Source organism: Phascolarctos cinereus, unplaced genomic scaffold (assembly GCF_003287225.1).
Source record: "Phascolarctos cinereus isolate Bilbo 61053 unplaced genomic scaffold, phaCin_HiC Scaffold_4;HRSCAF=312, whole genome shotgun sequence".
NCBI classification, from domain to species: domain Eukaryota; kingdom Metazoa; phylum Chordata; class Mammalia; order Diprotodontia; family Phascolarctidae; genus Phascolarctos; species Phascolarctos cinereus.
Window position 1 is genome coordinate 489,404,949 of NW_027555847.1, and position 20,674 is coordinate 489,425,622.

General features: G+C 36.1%; 1 protein-coding gene across 1 annotated transcript in view; it reads right to left on the reverse strand.

Moving 5' to 3' along the window:
- The window catches only part of ASXL3 (ASXL transcriptional regulator 3), a 224,618-nt gene that overhangs the window by 77,044 nt on the left and 126,900 nt on the right, over positions 1–20,674 (reverse strand). Inside the window, 3 exon segments of the mRNA XM_020992582.2 lie at positions 232–395; positions 9,782–9,901; positions 10,856–10,973. Coding sequence (XP_020848241.1) covers positions 232–395; positions 9,782–9,901; positions 10,856–10,973 — 402 coding nt within the window.

A 20,674-nucleotide genomic window follows, 5' to 3' on the forward strand; every position in this document is an offset into this window, starting at 1 on the left:
GTATAAACTTTGCCTTTACTGATTTTTATTATACAATGTACTATATTTTAAGATGTAATTGGTTTATTACTGAAATTTAAAATAATTATTATTTTATAGATTAAACTAAGAAATTAAAATTGAGTAAAGTGGCCCTAATTATTTCAAAGGGAATTATCCTAAATAATAGCTCTAGATCTTCTTTTTAACATAACTAGCATTTGAAAACCAAAGTCTAAAACTTCTACTTACCTGCCTATCTACTTCCGGTAGCAAAAGCAGGAGGTATTGTTGAAAATGTTGAGGTAAGGAAGCAAAAGTATGTTTGTTTATTAACGCCCTCAGGTTAGTGTTCACAAGAATAGATCCTGGTGTTTCTATGTCAATATCCTCAGCTTTGGTCCATTTCAAGTGTCCTGTGGTAAACAAGCAAGAAGTACAACTTTACTGTAGATTAATATGTGCGAGCTAAATGATATATTATTTTGGCAAGACAGTTACATTTCAACTACTATTTAAAATGCTGATATTTGAAGAGGGGAATTTTAATAGTTTTTTCCTTTATTGTCTGTCTTCTTTTGACTTTTTTATTTACATCATCTTTCAGTAAGAATCACTTATACACTTTAAACTCAAATTGGCATCTTGGTCCAGATGAACAAATAAGTTTTCCACATTCCAATAACTAATCAAATTGCTGTACTGCCAGAGCAGTTAGGTGGTGCAGAGGATAGAGCACCAGCCCTGGAATCAGGAGGATATGAGTTCAAATGCGGCCTCACACATTTTTCTAGCTATCTAACCCTGGGCAAGTTGCTTAAACTGGATTGTCTACCCCCCCACACCCCCAATTTTATTTTTTTTATATACTGCAACTGCTAACCACCCAAGTAGCTTTGGAATACTTTGGGGCCATGAAAGCAGGAGTCTAAGCATGATAGGTTAAACGGAAACTCCTTTATAAAATATTACTTGAGAACCTGGGCTCTAAACATTTGCCATAGATCAGTTGGTGGAAAAGCCTATTAAAAAACCTTCCATTGCACAACATCTAATGTTACTTGTTAGTAAAAGGACATGGTACCAAAAATCCTTTTATAAAAAGAGAATCATTTCCACTGACAAAGTTGAATTGGTATGGGTTTTGACACTCTTCTGAATATCTCTGGAGCTTCTCTGTTTACCTCTATGACATATAACATCTTAGAGGATGAGCTTTATCGCCCAATGTTGTTTGTTCCTTCTCTACATTTTTAACTGTTTTATATTATTCCATCTTATTTCATAACAAAATAAGTATATGCTGAAAAATCTGCAGCTCTCTGATGATCAGATTACTATAACGACATTAGAAAACAAAGATCATTACTCAGTCCAGAAACAAGTTAATTTACCAAACAGTTCAAAGATATCTAGAGTTCACAGACTTCAGATAATTTTTTTTAAGGCAATTGGGGTTAAGTGACTTGCCCAGGGTCATACAGCTAGTGTCAAGTGTTTGTCGGTGCTCTATCCACTGCGCCACCTAGCTGCCCCTAGATAATTTTCAAGAATTAAATATTAACCTGTAAATAATGAACAAAGTTTTACCAAATATGAAAAGACAAAAAGATCTGAGTTAGACTCTAGAGAGACTACGGAAAAGGCAAAAATTAAGAGATGACATTCTTCCCAGGGTTCATTCATTCATTCAATGAGCACATATTAAGTGTCTACTAAATGCTTGTGAGGTTATGTGGATTAAAATGGATAGAAATATTGCCTTGGAAGCTGAGAAGACCTGGATTTTAAGTACCACCTTTGACATAGTTTGGCTACATGACTGTACAAGTCACTGAGCTTCTTAGTGCCCTAGGCAAATTTCAAACACCATAAGTTTCAAGAGAAAGTTCCACACACTGGAGTTCCATATATCAATAAAATCACAGGTCTAATCCTGATGTTATATCCCTAGTAAGTGTTAGGCTGGATGCTAAAGTTACAAAGGTAAAAATATAATGGGACCTGCCCTCAAAGAGCATACAATCCATCAGAATTAGCTCTATGGAAATGCCTCCTTTTCAGGATAGCCGTACCTTAATAATCATAAGACCAAAATTAGTAGCATTTTTTCAACAGTAAAGTTTTTCAATATATGGAAATATTAAAGAGTAGATAACTCTAAAGGGGACAAATTAGAGGTTTTATATTCATATATAAAATTTAAGGTGTCTGATAGTTCACTATCTATTGAACCTGCAGGGCTATCTCAACTTATAAGCCATGAGTTCAACACATGGGATATTTTGTTAAGGCCAAAGAAAAATTTTTTCTTAAATTTTCCAATCTAAGTTTAAAAAAAAATCATGTTCCTGTAACATATATTAAGGTATGAACTTCTTGTTGAAAGGTAAATGCTACGAAAGCTTATATATTGGATCTTCTACTGTAGAACCTTACTAATTATCATTAAGCATGTAATTTCAACCAGTTAGCTCATTAAGTTATAGATGGCACTTCTTCCTTTCTATACTTGAGAAGAATCTGCCTGTATATTCTCCCTCTCTCAGTGGTCTCCTGGGGGAAACTAAAATAGCCCTTGAAAACAGAAACAGATGCATTTATTAAAACCATTTCAGAATCACCCATTAGAGACAGAGGATTCTCCTTTTAGGGTGGGGCATACCAATTCATTTGACAAAATACATAAGCATTTACTTTTTACCTAGAACTATGTTAAATTTAATGGTCGAAGCAAATATAAAATAACAACATACCTTTAGGATGTTAACAACTTAGTTGGAAAAAGAAGACTAATTAGGTAAAAAATGAAAAACCAATGGTACATCACAATTAAGCAAATAATGGAAGATTAAGGCAACTGGTAATGTGAAGAAATGTCGACACATCTTTTACTGTTTGGTCTGCGGCAAACCCCAATTCTATACAAGCAGTTAGTCCATTTCACAATGAAAGTAATTATCCTATTATTTACCAATGTAATACTCTTGTCAATTTGCTTAATCTTTCAGTTAGGCAACTATAAGACTATAAGTCGTAGAGAATGTGCCAATCTGCACTAGTAGAAGGAGTTTCCTCATCTGAGAGCTTCCTATACCAATGAAACGAGAGGTTTAGATCTCATCTCTTAATAGTACAGTTGTTCAGTCATTTCAGTCGTGTCTGAATCTTAGAATTCATTTGGGGTTTTCTTGGCAAAGACAATAGAGCAGTTTGCCATTTCCTTCTCCAGCTCATTTTACAGATGAGGAAGGTGAGGCAAAAAGAATTAAGTGACTTGCTCAGGGTCACCCAGTGAGTGTCTGAGGCCAGATTTAAACTCAGGTCTTCCTGACTCTAGGCCTCGCATTCTATCCACTGTGCTACCTAGCTGCTATACTAGTACAGTACTAAGGAAAATGCACTGACTGGAAACACAAGACCTAGGTTCAAATTTTACTTTTGACTCTGATTAAAAATTCTCCCTCTGACACTCTGTGACCATGGGCAGGTCACTTATCCCCTCTAGACCCAGATTTCTCATCTGTAAAATGAGAAGTTGGATAAGATGACTCATGAGATTCCTTGGAGCTCTACATCTATATTCTTAGGATCCTAAATGTGAAAGATGGGAATCCTCTAGAAAAGAATTTTCCAACAATCTTTCCATGACCTCTAAAGATTACCAAATCTCATCAAGTGTCAATCCTTGCTACCAAGCATAGCGGAGGACAGAAAAGGGCTGGAAAGGTTTATGGCATCCTCAGGTTCATGACACTTAACTCCAGGTCTGCTTCTCCTTTTGGCAATAGTCATGAGATTCCTAGTACCCACCTGACACATGCAATTGGAATAAAGTGAATTTTTGGAACATAAATGCAGCCTTTAGATAACAATATAATAGCAAATTTGTCATTATTCATCAGTGAGATATATTATCTTGGAAGTCCTATAACGAGATAAATGGACCAGAAAGAATAAAGACTCAACTCAACACTGTAGAGGGTAATGGAGATTGGATTTAATTCTAAGGCTGTTGTTTCAGACCAAAATGGACACACCAAATACATATTCCCATCTGGAATCATTTTAAGAAATCTGACACTGTCCTGAGCTATAGAGACAGAGACTGGACAAATAATTTCACCAATTTAGGGAAGTCATCTAAGGAACTCCCCAAATTGTTTAACAGGAATCTCTTTATACCTTTTCTGCAACTTAAGAGTTTTACAGTGTTTCCTAGAGCAAACCTTCTTAAACTTTTTCTATTTGCAACCCCTTCAGCACTTTTTTTTAACTTTTTTTTTTCATTTTAGGGAATTGAGGTTAAGTGACTTGCCCAGGGTCACACAGCTAGTAAGTGTCAAATGTTTGGCATAAGGCCAGATTGGAATTCAGGTCCTCCTGACTTCAGGGCCAGTGCTCTATCCACCTTGCCACCTAGCTTCCCTCCCTTCAGCACTTCTTAAACTGTGGGTCAGGACCCCATTTGGGGTTTATCCACAGTTTAAGAGGCGCCTAAGAGAACTGAAAGGACAAATGACTTGTTCAGAACTGCAAAAACAGAATGTGTCAGAGATGGAACTTGAACCCAGGTCTTCCTAGCTTCATGGCCTTTCTATTCAGTACTTTTCACTGTCTTTAGTTGAAACAAAGCAGAAAAAACTTCATTATTAAAATTCCTAAAATGAGTATTAAAAACTAGATGAGTGTAGAGAAGTAAAGAACAATTCATTATTCATCTCACTATGTTTGATATATTAGACCCCATTCATTCAATAAATATTCATTAGGCCCCTGCAATATATAGGATTCTATGGGGGTTGGGGGAAGTGTACAATACTATTTCATTTCTCAAGACACTTCTAATAATTAGAAAGAATACCAGGACATGCATGGTCGGTATATCAAGTCTCCAAAAGAATGTACTTTGATCACTCTGACACCAGGTCAGAAAATGCTACACTTTGAAACTAAAGCAAATAAGAATCAACTCGAAAGGAATGAGAGCAATCTGTAAGGTAACCTGCCCTAAGAGAGCATTTGAAAAGGTACTCCTGCTATTGTCACGTTTCCTGAATCCCAGCAAGGGGCTTAGGAGCCTCCCTCAAAAAGGAGAATTTTTTTTTTAATTTGGGGGGGAGACTTAAGATTTTCATTTTATATAGCTTGCATTTCATTTTAAGTATATAATTAGTTCAACTGGTAGCTTTCAAAGCTGTCCAGATTATTTATGTATCATTCTTTTAGGTTTTCCTTCTGTTTTCAATTTAAATTTAACCAGTATAAGTAGTCATCTTAAACAGTTCACTTGTCTTCATAAGGTTCTAGTGACACAAGCTGGTGACTGATATTTTCAAAGGAATGTTACTAAGAATCTATTTCATGTGAATGTAGCACTTGTTCAAGGGAAAGACAGCACAATGCAAGGGAAAAGAGGGATGGGAACCAAGAAGGATCAAGGGTCAAACCAGTTTTGTCACTTACTATCTGTGTGATGTTGGGTAAACCACCTCACTCAATTTCCTCATGTGGAGGATGAACAGGGTTGTATGAGAGGACCCCTAAGGTCCCTTCCAACTTTAAACTTATGAAATCATACTATTTCTAATGAATATGAATATATGGTCACTATGAAGGTGAACTCCATAATGTGGAATAATTATACCTCCCATGATACTGAGATAGAGGTACTGCAGATGGCAGATATGGATATCTAGTCTCTTTAAAAATATATATACATATTATAAATTAATAAACTGACATTCTGGTTTATGTCAGGGTCTAATGAGTTTGGTCACGGTGAATAAATTCCTCAGGGATTGATCACCTAATAGTGGACTGATAAAATCAGAATAAAGTCAGTAGAACCATGGAAACCACTTATTCTGTAACACCACTGTAAAAACAAACACTTTGAAAGAACTTTGATCCAAACGATGACAAAACATGGTTCCAGGGGACTAAAGATAAATGTTACTAACTTCCTGACAGAGTGGTGATGAACTAAATATACAGGATGAGACACATTTTTGGACACGGTAAATGTGATTTTTTTTTTTTTGCACGACCACGCATATTTGTTACAAGGCGGAGTTTTGGGATTGTTGTTGGGGGTTTTTTGGCCTTTTTTTTTTAAGGTCAGGATGAGGGAAAGAAAATAAATGCTTGTTAAATTTAAAAAATATAAAAACTTGAATTTAAAAAATAAACAAAAAAACCAAATAACTGAGCCCTGGAAGTCAAGGAATAAATGAAATGCAAATGGGGGGCAGGGACCTTGCCAGGCTACTCCTCATATGAGATATCCAGGATGGGCAGCCTATTGATTCCTCTTTTAGCCATAATGTGTACAAATAAAGACAACAAACCACATCTGGCACTGAACGTCATCCCATTTCATAAATATTTCACAGTCTTCTAAAGCTATTATTTTTTCAGTATTCTAAGGTCCCAACAGGTCCAAAGTCTCTCTAAAACAGTACTGTAATAAATGACAGATACAGCTTACTGAGCCTGCCTTTGCATAAGGTTATGACTTTTCACCCTCAGTAATTTTCTTAGGATAGTAGTGGCACACAGTAAATGCTTAATAAATACTATCTGATTTTGCTTGCTCCAAATAAACCATCCCATCTCTGACTGCTGAATGTTTGTTGTTCTGTCTACTATTGTTTATTTCCTACGTTTCTCAATTATCACCTAGACTCTTTACAGTATAAATCCCATTACTGACCTATTTTCAATCACCCCTTGCTTTTCCTTCTTCAGTTTACACAGCAGCTGCGTAGATATTATGCTGTTATAAATTTTCTCTACTTTGGCCCAGTAGATATGCGTTCTCAGACACTGCTGGTGTCTTATTCTGACATCTAATATTATATATAATATCCAGGGGACAGTGTTGCACCTCTACCAGATGCTACTGCATGACACCTGTGTCAGGGTCCAAACTCCTAGCTAAAGGGAAACTTAACTCTGCCACCAGCCTAGCTTCTCTCAGAATATGATAGTCTTTCAGATTTTTTATAATGACAAGTAATTTGATAGAATGTTTTGGGGTAACAGACTTTCTGATAAATTTAAACTCTCTCAGATTAAGATGAGTTACAGAATCACAGAAATTTAGAGTATGAAGGGACACCAATAACCATCAAGTCTAATATATAACCCCAAATAATCCCCTGCTAACACACTTGGGAAATGGCCATTTAACTTTTGCTTGAAGACCTCAAAGGAGGGGAACTACAACCTCCCAAAGTAGCCCATTCTTCTTTGGGATAGCTCTAATTGTTAAGAAGTTTTTCAAGACAACAAGTCTAAAATTGTTCTCTACAAATCCCAATCACTGTTTTTGGTTCTTCCTTTTGTAGCTAAACAGAACAAGTCTTCTTCTTTCACAAGGTTAATACTTCAAATACTTAAAGATAGTTATCACATCTATCTTGACTCAACCATGTCTCATCCAGAATATAAAGGCCCTTCTCCAGGTTGGCTTCCATCCTCTGAACGCTCACTCTCCAGTTTATAAATGTCCTTGCTAAACTGTAATACCAAAAAACAAACTTAATATTCCATATGTATTCCAAAGAACAGAGCAGGATTATCTATCTCATTACTCTTGAAAGCTATGCCTCCCTTAATGCAGCCCAAGATCACATTAGCTGTATTAGTCTTGCAGCCCACTAAAATCTCTAGATTTTTTTTTCTCAAATAAATTGCTGTCTTCAGTGGAAGTATAAGTTTCCTTAGTGAAGGATGGTAAAATATCCTAGCTGTCTTCAGGTTGATTGTTACTAAACATCACCAAGAATTCTCCAGTATATGACTTTCCAAAGTACAGAGTTTAAAAATCTGTGATTATTGATTGCCCACTTCAAGTATTTTTGATGTTAGCCCCGATACACTGAGACATCTAATCCTGTAGTTTCATTTTATAAAATAAACATGTGGATCCCAATCTGAAATAAGACTCTCCTTTGTCCCTTGAATTCCTTTCTAATATCACTATAAGACATTTAGCCTTCTCTGGAATATGTGTAATTGTTGCTCTCTAGAACTGACAACAAAGCATTCTTGGGTAAAGCCTTTTATACCTATAACTCCTTTATATTGACTGAACTTGGAGAAATTACTTAACTTCTCTGGATCTCAGTTTCTTCATCTGTAAGATTGGGGTGTTGGATGACATGACTTCTGAGGTCCATTTCCAGCTCTAATTCTATGATCTTATGAACTTGGTAGTTTTTTCCATTAGGAATATTTATATATATAACATCATACTTCAATTTGTTTTCTGCTTTGGAGCCTGGTGATAAGAAAGTACTTACGCATCCCTAAGCACGCATATTTGACTATGAAGCTAAATCTAATTATCTTATGTTTAAAGTGTTTCAAAACAAAACCAACCTTTACTTTGACAGTCTTGTTCATTTGTGGATATCAAAGATCTTTCAAAGGTTCTCTCTAGTTAAAGAGAATCACTTCTATTTTTATATGTGGCTAAACTTTAACACCAAAAATAGTTTTAAATAATCCAGAAAATAAGTGGTAAAGTCGGAAATGATTCAGGCCACTAAATATGTAGTTTTAAATAATATATACTTTGTTCATTAATTCAACAGGACACTATAGTGACCCAAGTAAGTATTAACACACCTTTTTTTTTCTTAGAGATGAAAACACTAAGAAATAAATTGGCCACTTGATTTGGTTCATCCAGCAAGACAAGAAAAGGACTAGGATGGATTACAATGTACAGTTCAGAAAGCATTTTGTTCCTGTCTTATTAAAATAAATAGCTGGCCACGGTGATATGTGCCTGTAATCTCTACTATCAAAGAGGTTAAGGCCAATGGACCTCTTGAGCATGTAAGTTCCAAGCTGCAGTGGGCTAAGATGACTGGGTGTTTGCACTAAGCTCAGAATTAATACAGGGGAAAGGAGGCCACCAGATTGCCTAAGGAGGTGCAAACCAACCCAGGTTGGAAACACAGCAGGTCGTAACTCCTGTGTCAACAAAAGTGAGATCAAGGCTTGTGAATAGCCCTTGCTCTTCAAGCCTGGGAGAAAAAGGAAGACTCAGGGTTTTTTTACAAAAATAAATTAACAATATAATATGACATGACATGACATAACATGACATGACACGTCATGGCATGATATGATGCAACATAGCATAACATAATATAATTTCATTGAATCTTTTTTTCTTTTCTTCCAAATACCACACCTTGGGTTCCAGCTGAAAAACTGTGATGAAGGAAGAATTAATAAGATAACAATGCTAATCTGTAAGATCCCACAGACCCTACAATTCATGGATTTCTCAGAAATCTGAAACTATTTGTCAAACAACCAATGCAGAATAGCTTGAGAAAGACACTGTAGCTAGGCACCAATTTTAACTTAGAAGCCTATATCACAAAGTGCAGCTCCACGATTAATTCCTGAAAGTTCACTTCCAAGTAACACTGCATTTCAAACAAATGAAAACCCAAATACAACAAAATCTTCCTCACTAATGAAATCAGTACTTGGAAGAAGAGATCACTTTAATGAATGCCATTATGAAACTGTCTTCCATTAACTTTAGATTCAAAGAGAACTATCATTCACAAGTACAGAAAACAATAATAGATCACTTAAATAAGTTTTTTCCCCTCTCCAGTGTAACTTACAGATTTTGTTTTACATATCCTATAAGAATTTTGCTCCGCTTGGTTGAATTAAGTATTTTAAGAATTATTTATGGATAGTCTACAAAATCATTCAATAAGATAAGAAATGTAAGGGACCATAAATAGACCCTTGGTATACTCACCTAAACCAGACTTTTTCAATCGTTTTAAGTGCTGACTCGTTTGTTTTCCAGTGGGAGATTTTTGCCCATGTTTCATTTCTTTATCTGAACTGTCAGCTTCACCATTTTTAGACTCAGATCCTAAAAAAAGAAAACAGTTATACAACTGTTGTCCTCTTTCTTGTTTTCCTTTTTAAAGGAAAGATTAGATTTTTAAAAAAAAATAACCCAAGTATATTATCTCCTTTGTCATTGCTAAGAGGTACTATCTTCTTTGGTCATAATCTGATTCTTCTAACCCTGCAGGTAATAAATATAAAAGCAAAGTAAATCAATTAAGGAGAAAAAAAGGTGGCCTAATAAGTTCAGCCAAATGGTAAATCCACTAATCTTACAGCTTAAGGATGAGTCCCAAAAAAGCATTTTTTAAAATAAAATATAAATAAGCTTTAAACATTATGATATATTATTTTCAAGTACTGCTGAGGAGAGGAGAGGAGAGGAGAGGAGAGGAGAGGAGAGATCTTTCTAAATAACTTTTGCAATAAAGTATTTCTGAAAAATATAAATGTCAGCATATAATAAACACAATTAAAACTCTAAAGATTTTTTTAAATAAATCAACTATAAAGCAAAAGCAAAGAGTTGCATAGTGTTAAAAAGAAACAGTGTCAGAAAAAAACTAATAAAAAGATCTCTGGTTTTGCAACAGAAGACTTACACACAAATTCACACCCACAAAAAAGCTGCTTTTGATAACATTACAGATCAGTACATGGTCCACTGTTAAAGTTCAACATCGAAATGATCAGGAAAAAAAAATTTAGAAAGAAACTACCAGCATCATTTCACATTCCGTTGAACCTGCTGCCACTTGCAAAAGTCATTTATTATGTACTATCTGCACCCAATTTTTAAAAGAAGGGGTTAGCACAACTAGTTTGAGTTGCTTGATCAACAGAAGGGATTAAAAAAAATTAAGCCAAACCTCCAAGTAGAAATAGATTTCCAGCACTTCCAGATTTCATATGCCATTTATCACTAAGGAATATTCTATGAGAACTGGTCTAGCATACAATCATTTAGCTATTTTACCTGAAGGTGAATCCGACTGCTCATCAGACACCTTTAATGGTGTCAAAACAACACGAGGAACAGTCTTGTTTACCATCATTGAGACTCCATTTCTTCTTTTCTGCTGCTGTCTCAAAGCCTATAAAACATGATAATAAAACACAACATAAAAATATAACCAAAATTATTTCTTTTAAGTGAATTAAATGAGGCATCTGAGTATCATTAAATGAAAATCTCTTAAGAGATCCAAATTTTACACAGTCACTAATTTGTCAAGCTTGCTAATAGTCACCTTCGTGTCATTTTCTTCAAAAGCATAAAATCAGGCTCTGGGAAAAGGGGACGAGCCTTAGATCATTTTCAAAGCAATTCTGACAAAAAAGCAACACTTAAAGGTTTGCTCTACCTTTGCAGCACAACATGAGGACCCCTGGAATTTGAAACTATGACTTCCAAGTAAAATAAATGTAAAATAAATGTTTCGAAACCAGGATAAAAATATATGTGCCTGCACTTGTCTTGCAGGTGCGTCCTCTCTAGTATACTGCTCAGTCAATCAAGTTAACACAGAGTGTCATCAGTATGTACAGCATGTAAGGACTACAGTACTGAGGCACTCACTCAGCCGTGTGGAGTGCTGCACGAAATCACTGAACATGGCAGGAATCATTTATTTCTGTGAAGGGAATCAGTCCTAATCTTGGAAACCTTGCAGCACTTGGCTTCTGTCTGACTGACTTTAGGCATTAACCTTCAGAACACGAACATGATGGTGTTCTGGCAAATCCAGAGGAAAAAAAAAATGATACGAGAATAAATCTCCACAAATGGGAGTGCTTTAAGTTTCACAAATGAATCAGCCACAGTGATAACACAATAAAAGGTATCAAAAAGTTTTAAGATATAGAGTCCTGACTGATCATTTTACGAAGAAAATTATCTCTGATAGAAAAAACCTTAAAGCAGGAGCACTAAGCTCAGAGCTATGGGGCTACTAAAAGTCCTCAAAAGGGTAGAAAGCTTGTTACAGACTGCTTGAGCCTTTGACTTTGCTTTTTCTGTGTCTGTGTAATTCCTATTAATTCTATAACATTTCTGTGACCTATTTAATGTTCTTCTACCATGTGTGCACAAGACTTCACTTCAAACACATCACTGAGTTGCCTATTTCTTTGCAGTCAAAGACAATGCAATCTTATTTGGAAAAGGTATTCCAATTAGCTGTACCTAAAAGGCTCTTAGAAGATCATAAGATTTAGTTACTCAAGTAATTAAGGAACTGAAAAATGGGATGAGCTTTGAAAGAATTTGAGAAAATGGAAGCTGTAGAAAGGGCATTCCAAAGAAGGTGGTGATAACAAGAACAAAGGGAACCATCATTCAAGCATCATTCCTCACCCAAGACTGTTTTATAGTGAGGATCAAATGAAAAAGTATTTGTAAAGCACTTAACACATAGCGTAGAATGTAGCAGGCACTTAATAAAGGCTTGTTTCCTTCCTTTCTTTATGTAATAAAAGAGTAAAAGAAGTAACAACAACAACAAATTTTGTAGATCTACTTAAGTTTTGCAAAATACAGCATATCTCATTCTCATTTGGTACTCACAATAACTTTGTGAAGTGAGCAACTATTATTATTCCCATTTTATAGATGAGGGTATTGAGACTCTTAACTTAGTGAACTGCGTAGGGTCATATAGCCCGTGAATATTCAAGACAGTATTTGAATTTAGTTCTTCCCTTCCTAGCTGATGCTAATATGAGAGGTCTCTGCTCTCAAGGGACTTTATAACAAATTTATCACTTTAGTAGCAATCTCTGAAGAGTTCAAAGGGCTTTACAGCCATTAATTCATCAATTGTTAACACAAAGTATCAAAAACTTTAAGGGGTAATTATTTAGTACATCTTCCTGTAACTCAGTAGCCCATGTAGATAATATATATTATATATAATATATACTATATAAAATAATAGTCTCTTTCTACACACACACACACACACACACACACACACACACACACACACACACACACACACAGAAGTCACAGCCAAGGATAGGGCAGACAAGTAGGCTTGAAATTTTATTGCCATAGAAAAATCTCAAGTGAGGAAACCCTCTAAAAATCTTGGCTGGCACCTTCTCTGCAACTCCAGAGTTTAAGAGGATTTCCTTTAAGCCAAACTGAGAGGGGTCGGGGGGAGTGGGGATCTACACTCATTACATCTACTTCTTTACTTGCTATTTCTTTTTTAAAAAGTAGATTGATTTTTCTGTTTTTACATCAAAGTAATTTTCAAATATACCCCCCCTGACACCTCACAACATTAAACAATACCAAAACAAGCAAACAAAAAAACATTTTAGGGACTAACAGCAACTGTTTCTGACACTCTCTCCCTCTCCACCCCCCCACCGTACCGTGTGTGTGTGTGTGTGTGTATACACACATATATATTTAACAACATTCTGTCCCTAGAACTAACCAGCACTCTCAGGGGAGAGAGTGTAGTGTGAGGTAATGATTTATCACTTACATTGCTGTAGTTATGATGTGTATGTTGTTCTCCTGGTTCTACTTCATTCTGCATAAATTTATAGGTCTTTGCAATTTTTTCTTTAAATTCCTCATATTTGTTAGTTATTACGGCACAATAATATTCCATTATATCAATGTACCCCAGTTTATTCAGTCATTCCGCTATCTAGGGGCACCTCCTTTGATTTTAGTTTTTGCTGTTATGAAAAAGTGGTAAGAGTGGAACAACTAGGTTAAAGTGTATGAACAGTTTAGCGACTTTTCTCATATCATTCCAAATTGTTATCCAGAAGTTAGACTGATTTCTAAGCTTCCTATAACCTCTCTAATACTCTTTCCATTTTTTGGTTCTCTCTGCACTTTATCAATTTTTTGGAACATTTTTAGATTATAAGATTGTAAGGCCCTTGTGGGAATGGATAGTCTTTTTCTCACTGGTCTCCCACAATTTACCACCATGCTTAGTAAATAGCAGGCACTTAATAAATGTATATTGACTATTAAGTATACACCATGTTCAGGCATTGTGCTAAGTGTTACGGATTAAAAAAAAAAGGCAAAAACCTCAATCTCAAGAAGCTCACAGTCTAATGAAGAGACAATATGCAAACAGGTATGTACAAACAAGATAACAGGATAAATGGGAGGAAATCCAGAGAAGGTACTAATCCAATTTTAATGAGGAACAGGATTTTTCTTTCAGAACTGATTCAATATATACAAAATAGAACTCACTACTGTTCCCTCTAAATTCTCTCCTGTCCTAACTTCCCTATTATTAGAGAGGGCAACACTATCTACCCAGTCTCTCAGGTTCTCTGTCTAGGTGCTATCTCACTGTCTCTCATCTTCTATATATAATCAACTGCCAAGGTCTGTCAATTTCATCTTCATAACCTCTCTCTAATATGACACCTTCTCTACTCTGATACAGCTACCACTCTGGTGCAGGTCCTCATCACCTCACACTGGGGCTATTACAATATCCTGCTGGTGGGTCTGCCTGCTTCATATTCTTCTCCACTACAACCCATCTTTCACCCTCCAAAGTGATTTTCCTGCAGTGGAGGTACAACCATGCCACCTCTTATTCAATAAAGTCCACTGGCTCCCTATCTCCTCCAGGAGCAAACGCAAAATCCTCCATTTAACATTCAAAGCTCTCTCCATATCCCACCTCCCATCCCTAACTATCTTTCTGGTCTTACACTTCACTTCTGCCTTGTACTCCTCCATCTACTCACACTGGCCTCTTGGCTGCGCCACAAACAAGACACCCTCTCTCTCATCTCTGGTCATTTTTCTCTGGCTGTTCTCCATGCCAGGGATGCACTCTTTCCTCTCTATTAACTTCCCTGCCCACATTTAAGTCCCAACTAAAATTCTGTCTTCTCCATATAAAGCCTTTCCCAATCTCTCTTAATTCTTTCTAGTGCCTTCCCCCTGTTAATCATTTCTTATTTATCCTATGTCTAGCTTGTTTGTACATAGCATGTTTATTTTTTGTCTCTCATTAAAATCTAACTTCTTGAGGGCAGGGACCATCTTTTGACTCTTTTTATATCTCCAGGTTTTGCACAGTGCTTTGCACATAACAGGCATTTATTAAATTTTTACTGACTGATTGCTTGACTTTATGTAAACTGTTTTTGTGACAGAAAGAGGACCGCAAGATGTGAGGTACTACCTAAGAAACTATATGTGATTACACCTTGCTCCTGTTAAAATGGAAATAATTATCTGCTTAACTTCACCTCTTAAGAGTTTTTGCCTTCCAGTAAGGCTCAGCTTAGTTGCCATTTTCAATGAGAAGATGGTATTAGTTCACCTAGTTTTCATGTTCTTTCCTTCCTCAAATGATCTTGTATTTACTTGTTTCTATGTTATCTTGCTCTCCCACAACTCCCTGAGAGTAGAGATTATTTATCAGTTCTGTTTTTATATACCCAATGTCTACCATGGTACCTAATACATAATAGATACTTAACCAATGTTCCTTGAATTGAACTGACTAAAAGAGGCTTTGAAATTCAGTAGAGCAGATTGCTGCTTTAAAGAATCTCCTGAAGGGCGGAGCCAAGATGGAAGAGTAAAAGCAGTGACTCACTTCAGTTCTCTCCCAAAACCCTCCAAATACCCGTAAAAAATGGCTCTAAGCAAATTCTAGAGTAGCAGAACCCAGAAAAAGACAGAGAGAAACAAATTTCCAGCCCAAGACAACCTGGATGGTTGATGGGAAAGGTCTATTGCACCAGGCTTGAAGAGGAGTGCAGCTCAGCACGAGCCAAGCAGGCAAAGACCAGGCCTCAGGGGACTGAATCTTGGACAGCTGTGGAGGATTCTCAACCCACAAACTCCAAAGACAACTTAGAAGGTCAGTAGGAAAAGTCTGTTGGGTGAGAGAGAAGATTGGTTCCAGGCCCAGTCCTGGGGTAGCTCCAGGGCAGCGGCTGCTTCTGGAGCTCTTGGCCCACAGATGGAGGGGCAACTGAGTAGCTGATCAGAGGGGGATGGCAGGGATCTCATTGCTGGTGTTGAGGCAGGATTCTCTTGCTTTGCCTGTGCTTGGATCTAGGTCACAGTTCTGGGTGGCAGTCCTGGGGTGAAGAGGAGTGCTGGTGGAGCTCCTAGTGGTGGACAGAGGGAATCCTCCTCACAGTTCCAAGTCAGGAAAGAGTGCTTGTGGTCACTCACAGACCAGAGCACTGGCTAGAGAAGGAGTAAACACCTCGCTCTTGATTGTACCACCTCGGAAGAACTAAAAATTTATAGGTCCCTAGAAGTATCTCTGAAAACACCTGCACAAAACCCCTGAAGCTTGAGACAGTATATATTCTCCAAACTGGAAGCTGACCCCTACCTTAACAAAGAGTTTAAAACTCAAGTAATTGGGTGAGAACATGAGTAAACTGCACAAAAAAGTCAGACCAAAGAATCTTTCTTTGGTAACAAAGAAGATCAAAACATACAACCAGGAGAAGACAACAAAGTCAAAGCTCCTACAACCAAAGCCTCCAAGAAAAATAAATATGAATTGGTCCCAGGCCATGGAAGAGTTCAAAAAAGAGTTTGAGAAGCAAGTTAAGAGAAGCAGAAGAAAAACTGGGAAGAGAAATGAGAGTGATACAAGAAAATCATGAAAAACAAGTCAACAGCTTGCTAAAGGAGACCCAAAAAAATACTGAAGAAAATAACACCTTAAAAAATAGTCTAACCCAAATGGCAAAAGTGGTCCAAATCAGGATCCAATGAGGAGAAGAATGCCTTCAAAAACAGAATTGGCCAAATGGAAAAGGAAGCCCAAAAGCTCACTGAAGAAAATACTTCCTTAAAAATTAGAATGGAGCAAATGGAAGCTAGTGACTTTATGAGAAATCAAGACATTGTAAAACAAAACCAAAAGAATGTAAAAAATAGAAGACAATGTGAAATATCTCATTGGAAAAACAACCGACCTGGAAAATAGACCTGGAAAAGAGAAATCATTTAAAAATTATTGGACTATCTGAAAGCTTATGATCAAAAAAAGAGCCTAGACATCATCTTTCAAGAAATTATCAAGGAAAACTGCCCTGATATTGTAGAACCAGAGGGTAAAATAAAAATTGAAAGAATCTATCAATCACCTCCTGAAAGAGATCCCCCAAAGGAAAACTCCTAGGAAAATTGTAGCCAAATTCCAGACTTCCCAGGTCAAGGAGAAAATAATGCAAGCAGCCAGGAAGAAATAATTCAAGTATTGTGGAAACACAATCAGGGTAACACAAAATTTAGCAACTTCTACATTAAAGGACCAAAGGGCTTGGAATGATATTCCAGAGGTCAAAGGTGATAAGATTACAACTAAGAATCACCTACCCAGCAAAAGTGAATATAATCCTTCAGGGGAAAAAATGGACATTCAATGAAAGAGTCTCCTCTAACAGCATATCTCCCATGTACATATCCAAATTATACAAAATTTCTCAAAAGATGTTAACAATAGAAAGGACTTAGTTTAATAATCCTCTGATTAATAGCTGATAAGACATGCTCATCCAAAGCGTTTACCGTTGTCTTGGAATCTGTCTAACACTGAGTACAAACGAAATAAGGTTTCCCCACAGACTGTGAGGTTCTCTATATGCTCCTGTTTACAGATGGCATTATCATTATGCTATTCGGAAAGAGCCCTGGAACAGTACAGACTCTTAAATGAAACTTATAATAATTTGAAAAAGTCCAGCCCATCTATGCACACAAGAAAAACTAAATGGATGAAGAATACTTAGTGTACAGACTCTGACACACAGTTGATTGGACAGCCTCTAGAGCTGATCTATCAGTTCATCTATGTTGGACATACTTTGTCTACAGATGGATAATGAACTATGACAAGAGCTGAAGGAAGAGGGCATTATATTGCATTTAGAAAACTGTGTAATACTTTTAATAACCCCAATACTGTTTCTAAGAAACAGAGGCAGCATGACACAGTGAAGAGGGCAATGGGCTCCAAGCAAGGAAGACCTGAGTTCAAATCCCGTCTCAGATAACTCACTAGCTCTAGGACCTTGGGCAAGTCATTTAATTTCTCTATGACTCAGTTCCTTCATCTCTAAAATGATGTCCTCTAAGATCCCTTCTACTTCTAGATCTATGATCCAACGACCCTACAATCAGCAATTATTTCTGGTGCTGCCAGATACTATAGCTGTGAATCATGGAATACAGTAGTCTACAAAGAATTAAAGTTGCAAACTGACCACAGAGCAATTCAAAGACACCTGTACATTACTAGGAGAGAATTAAATACCAGGAGGGGCAAAAAACATATGAGAGACATCTGGAATGTTGAAAAGGGAGTGTGCTGATCATGTAGCAAGAATGAAGGACAAGAGGTAGACACACATTATGCTCCTGTGCTACAGAAAAGGAACAACAAAGTTAGAAAGAATACAAAGACGTAAACTGTGTCTGTTTTAACTTCTGCCAAGTTTAAAGTAATTACTTTCCAGGAAAGGTAAACATGAAATCAGGGCTACAGGTCATGTTTATTTTGGAAAGATGTCAGGTCATGGGATTGGGGTCAACACTGACTGGTTATTATGACAAAGAAAAAGTGTACTATTATGTTTTCCCTATATCTCAAATCCTGGATCACTAGGAATAAGTCTTTTCCCTAAAGAATATACACATTCACATGCAGATAGGCACATAAACACACACATAAATACAGACACAATGACACTGACATGTGTGCACAGGCACACACACCTATAAAAAATGTATTCACTACAAGTCAGGACTAAAATTCCTCACTTGGGAAGCACTAAAACGTTCAAGAATTGTTCACTAGATAACAACGTATCTTGAAGCTATTACCTGACAACAATTTAGGTAATAGGAGAGGTAGACTGAAGGTGTTAAATCCTATTAAAATTCACAAGGTAAGCTGGGTGGGCCACAAAAGCTTAATTTATATGACAAATTGCAATTTGTCATTGTGATTCTGAGTGGACAGTAAAATTGCCAACCAGGCTAATCCTGTTTAGTCACAGGAATACTTACAAACAAAAAATTTAAAGGTCCTGAATTCTCTTTAAGGAAGTATAGTGCATTATCATGATAACAAAAATTATTATATTTGTTATGTCGTGTTACATGTCCAGAAATATAACAAAAATATGTCATAAAAGTATAAGTCAAATTGTACTGTATGAAGTTCATATTTAATTCTGGTGAGAGATATATAAAACCTCTTTGGTTTTCTTTGGGCTTTACACAAAAATATATCCTGATGAAAAACACCATGAAAGAATTTCAAGACAGTTTAAAACCTGAAAGAAATGAAATCCCAAGCTTAAATAAATTGAGAACAAGTGTAAATTGATTCTACTATAAGATCATAATCTCACAGCTTTTCTAATGTAAAATAGTCCATTATTCAAATTACATACATATTTTAACAATTCTATGATAAGTATCAAATTTACAAGATGTGGACAATTAGGATTTCAAAATTTTAATAAATACTTCCAAAGTCTCTCCAGTAAGAGAAAATCCTGGACTTGACACATCTAGCAGAAATAAACTTTGAAATAATACAATAAAATGACAAAAATATACCTAAAGACTAAGTGCAAAACATTCTGAATGACAACTAAAGATTGCATTGAAGAATCATAGATCATAGATCTGACCATAATTTGAAAATAAGATTTAAGAAAAAGTAGTCAGGAGAGTTACTTTCATAGACATGCTACCACATTCTCTTCACAAGACAGGGCAGTTTTATCTAGATCAGTAAATCATATCTCAAAAGTTTTAATTCAAGAAGCTTCTTGGAAAATTCAAAAGCTAGGCAATGATCTTTGTTTCTATTCTATAGTAGAAAAACAGAACATGCAAGCTGGAGGATCCTGAAATCTATATCATAAAGAGATAATGCCCATTTTATTTTGCTAGGGAACTTGATAGAAAAACAATATGACAGCACATGGATAATGCATTAATACAATAAATAGTTCATTGGAGATTTTAAAATATCACATTCTGTGAATGTTAAAATTTAAATAATTAAAACATACACATACTAAACATCTGGCTGCATTAGACATCAGTACCTCACATTCTCATTGGTTGTCTAAATGTCAATGCCCATGTTCAGAAACTATTATGCAACATAACCTTTGAAATTTCACAGTATTGGTCAGAAATAACAAGTTACAGCAAAATAGCAAGAATGAATCTGCTCTGCCATACAAAAGAAAGGAAACTGTGACTTTATAAGTTCTATTACCCTAAATAAATAATGAAGGTTTTCGGATAAACTGACACAGAGAAAAGGAAAGGTTATATTTTAATACCATTCCATTTTCCATCATAATAAAATTCAGTCTTGCTCAGTCCTTTTTCATTTTTTGCTCTAATATTCAAAAGTATTAAGAGCTAAAATTTTAAGGCAATAACAGTAAGGGGGGGGAAAGCATTAATCAAATATCACACCATTCCTGAGATACTGGCAGATTTGCTTCATATGTGCTTTAAAAAAAACACCTCCCAGTAAATTATCAATTATTCACACATATATATTTAAAGTTTTTATTGATTTTTTTGGTCACCATAGTTTCCCCTGCTCCTCCCAAAGTGTCATCACATTAAAAAATAGCTAAAAAAGAGGGGAAAAAATCAGCCTAACTGATCAATACAATGAATAAATCTGAAAATATGTGCAACGTGCAACACTTGTGAGACTTTCAACCCTGGAATGGGGGCGGATAAGAGTATCTTCTTTCAAAACATGCTTGCTCTTTA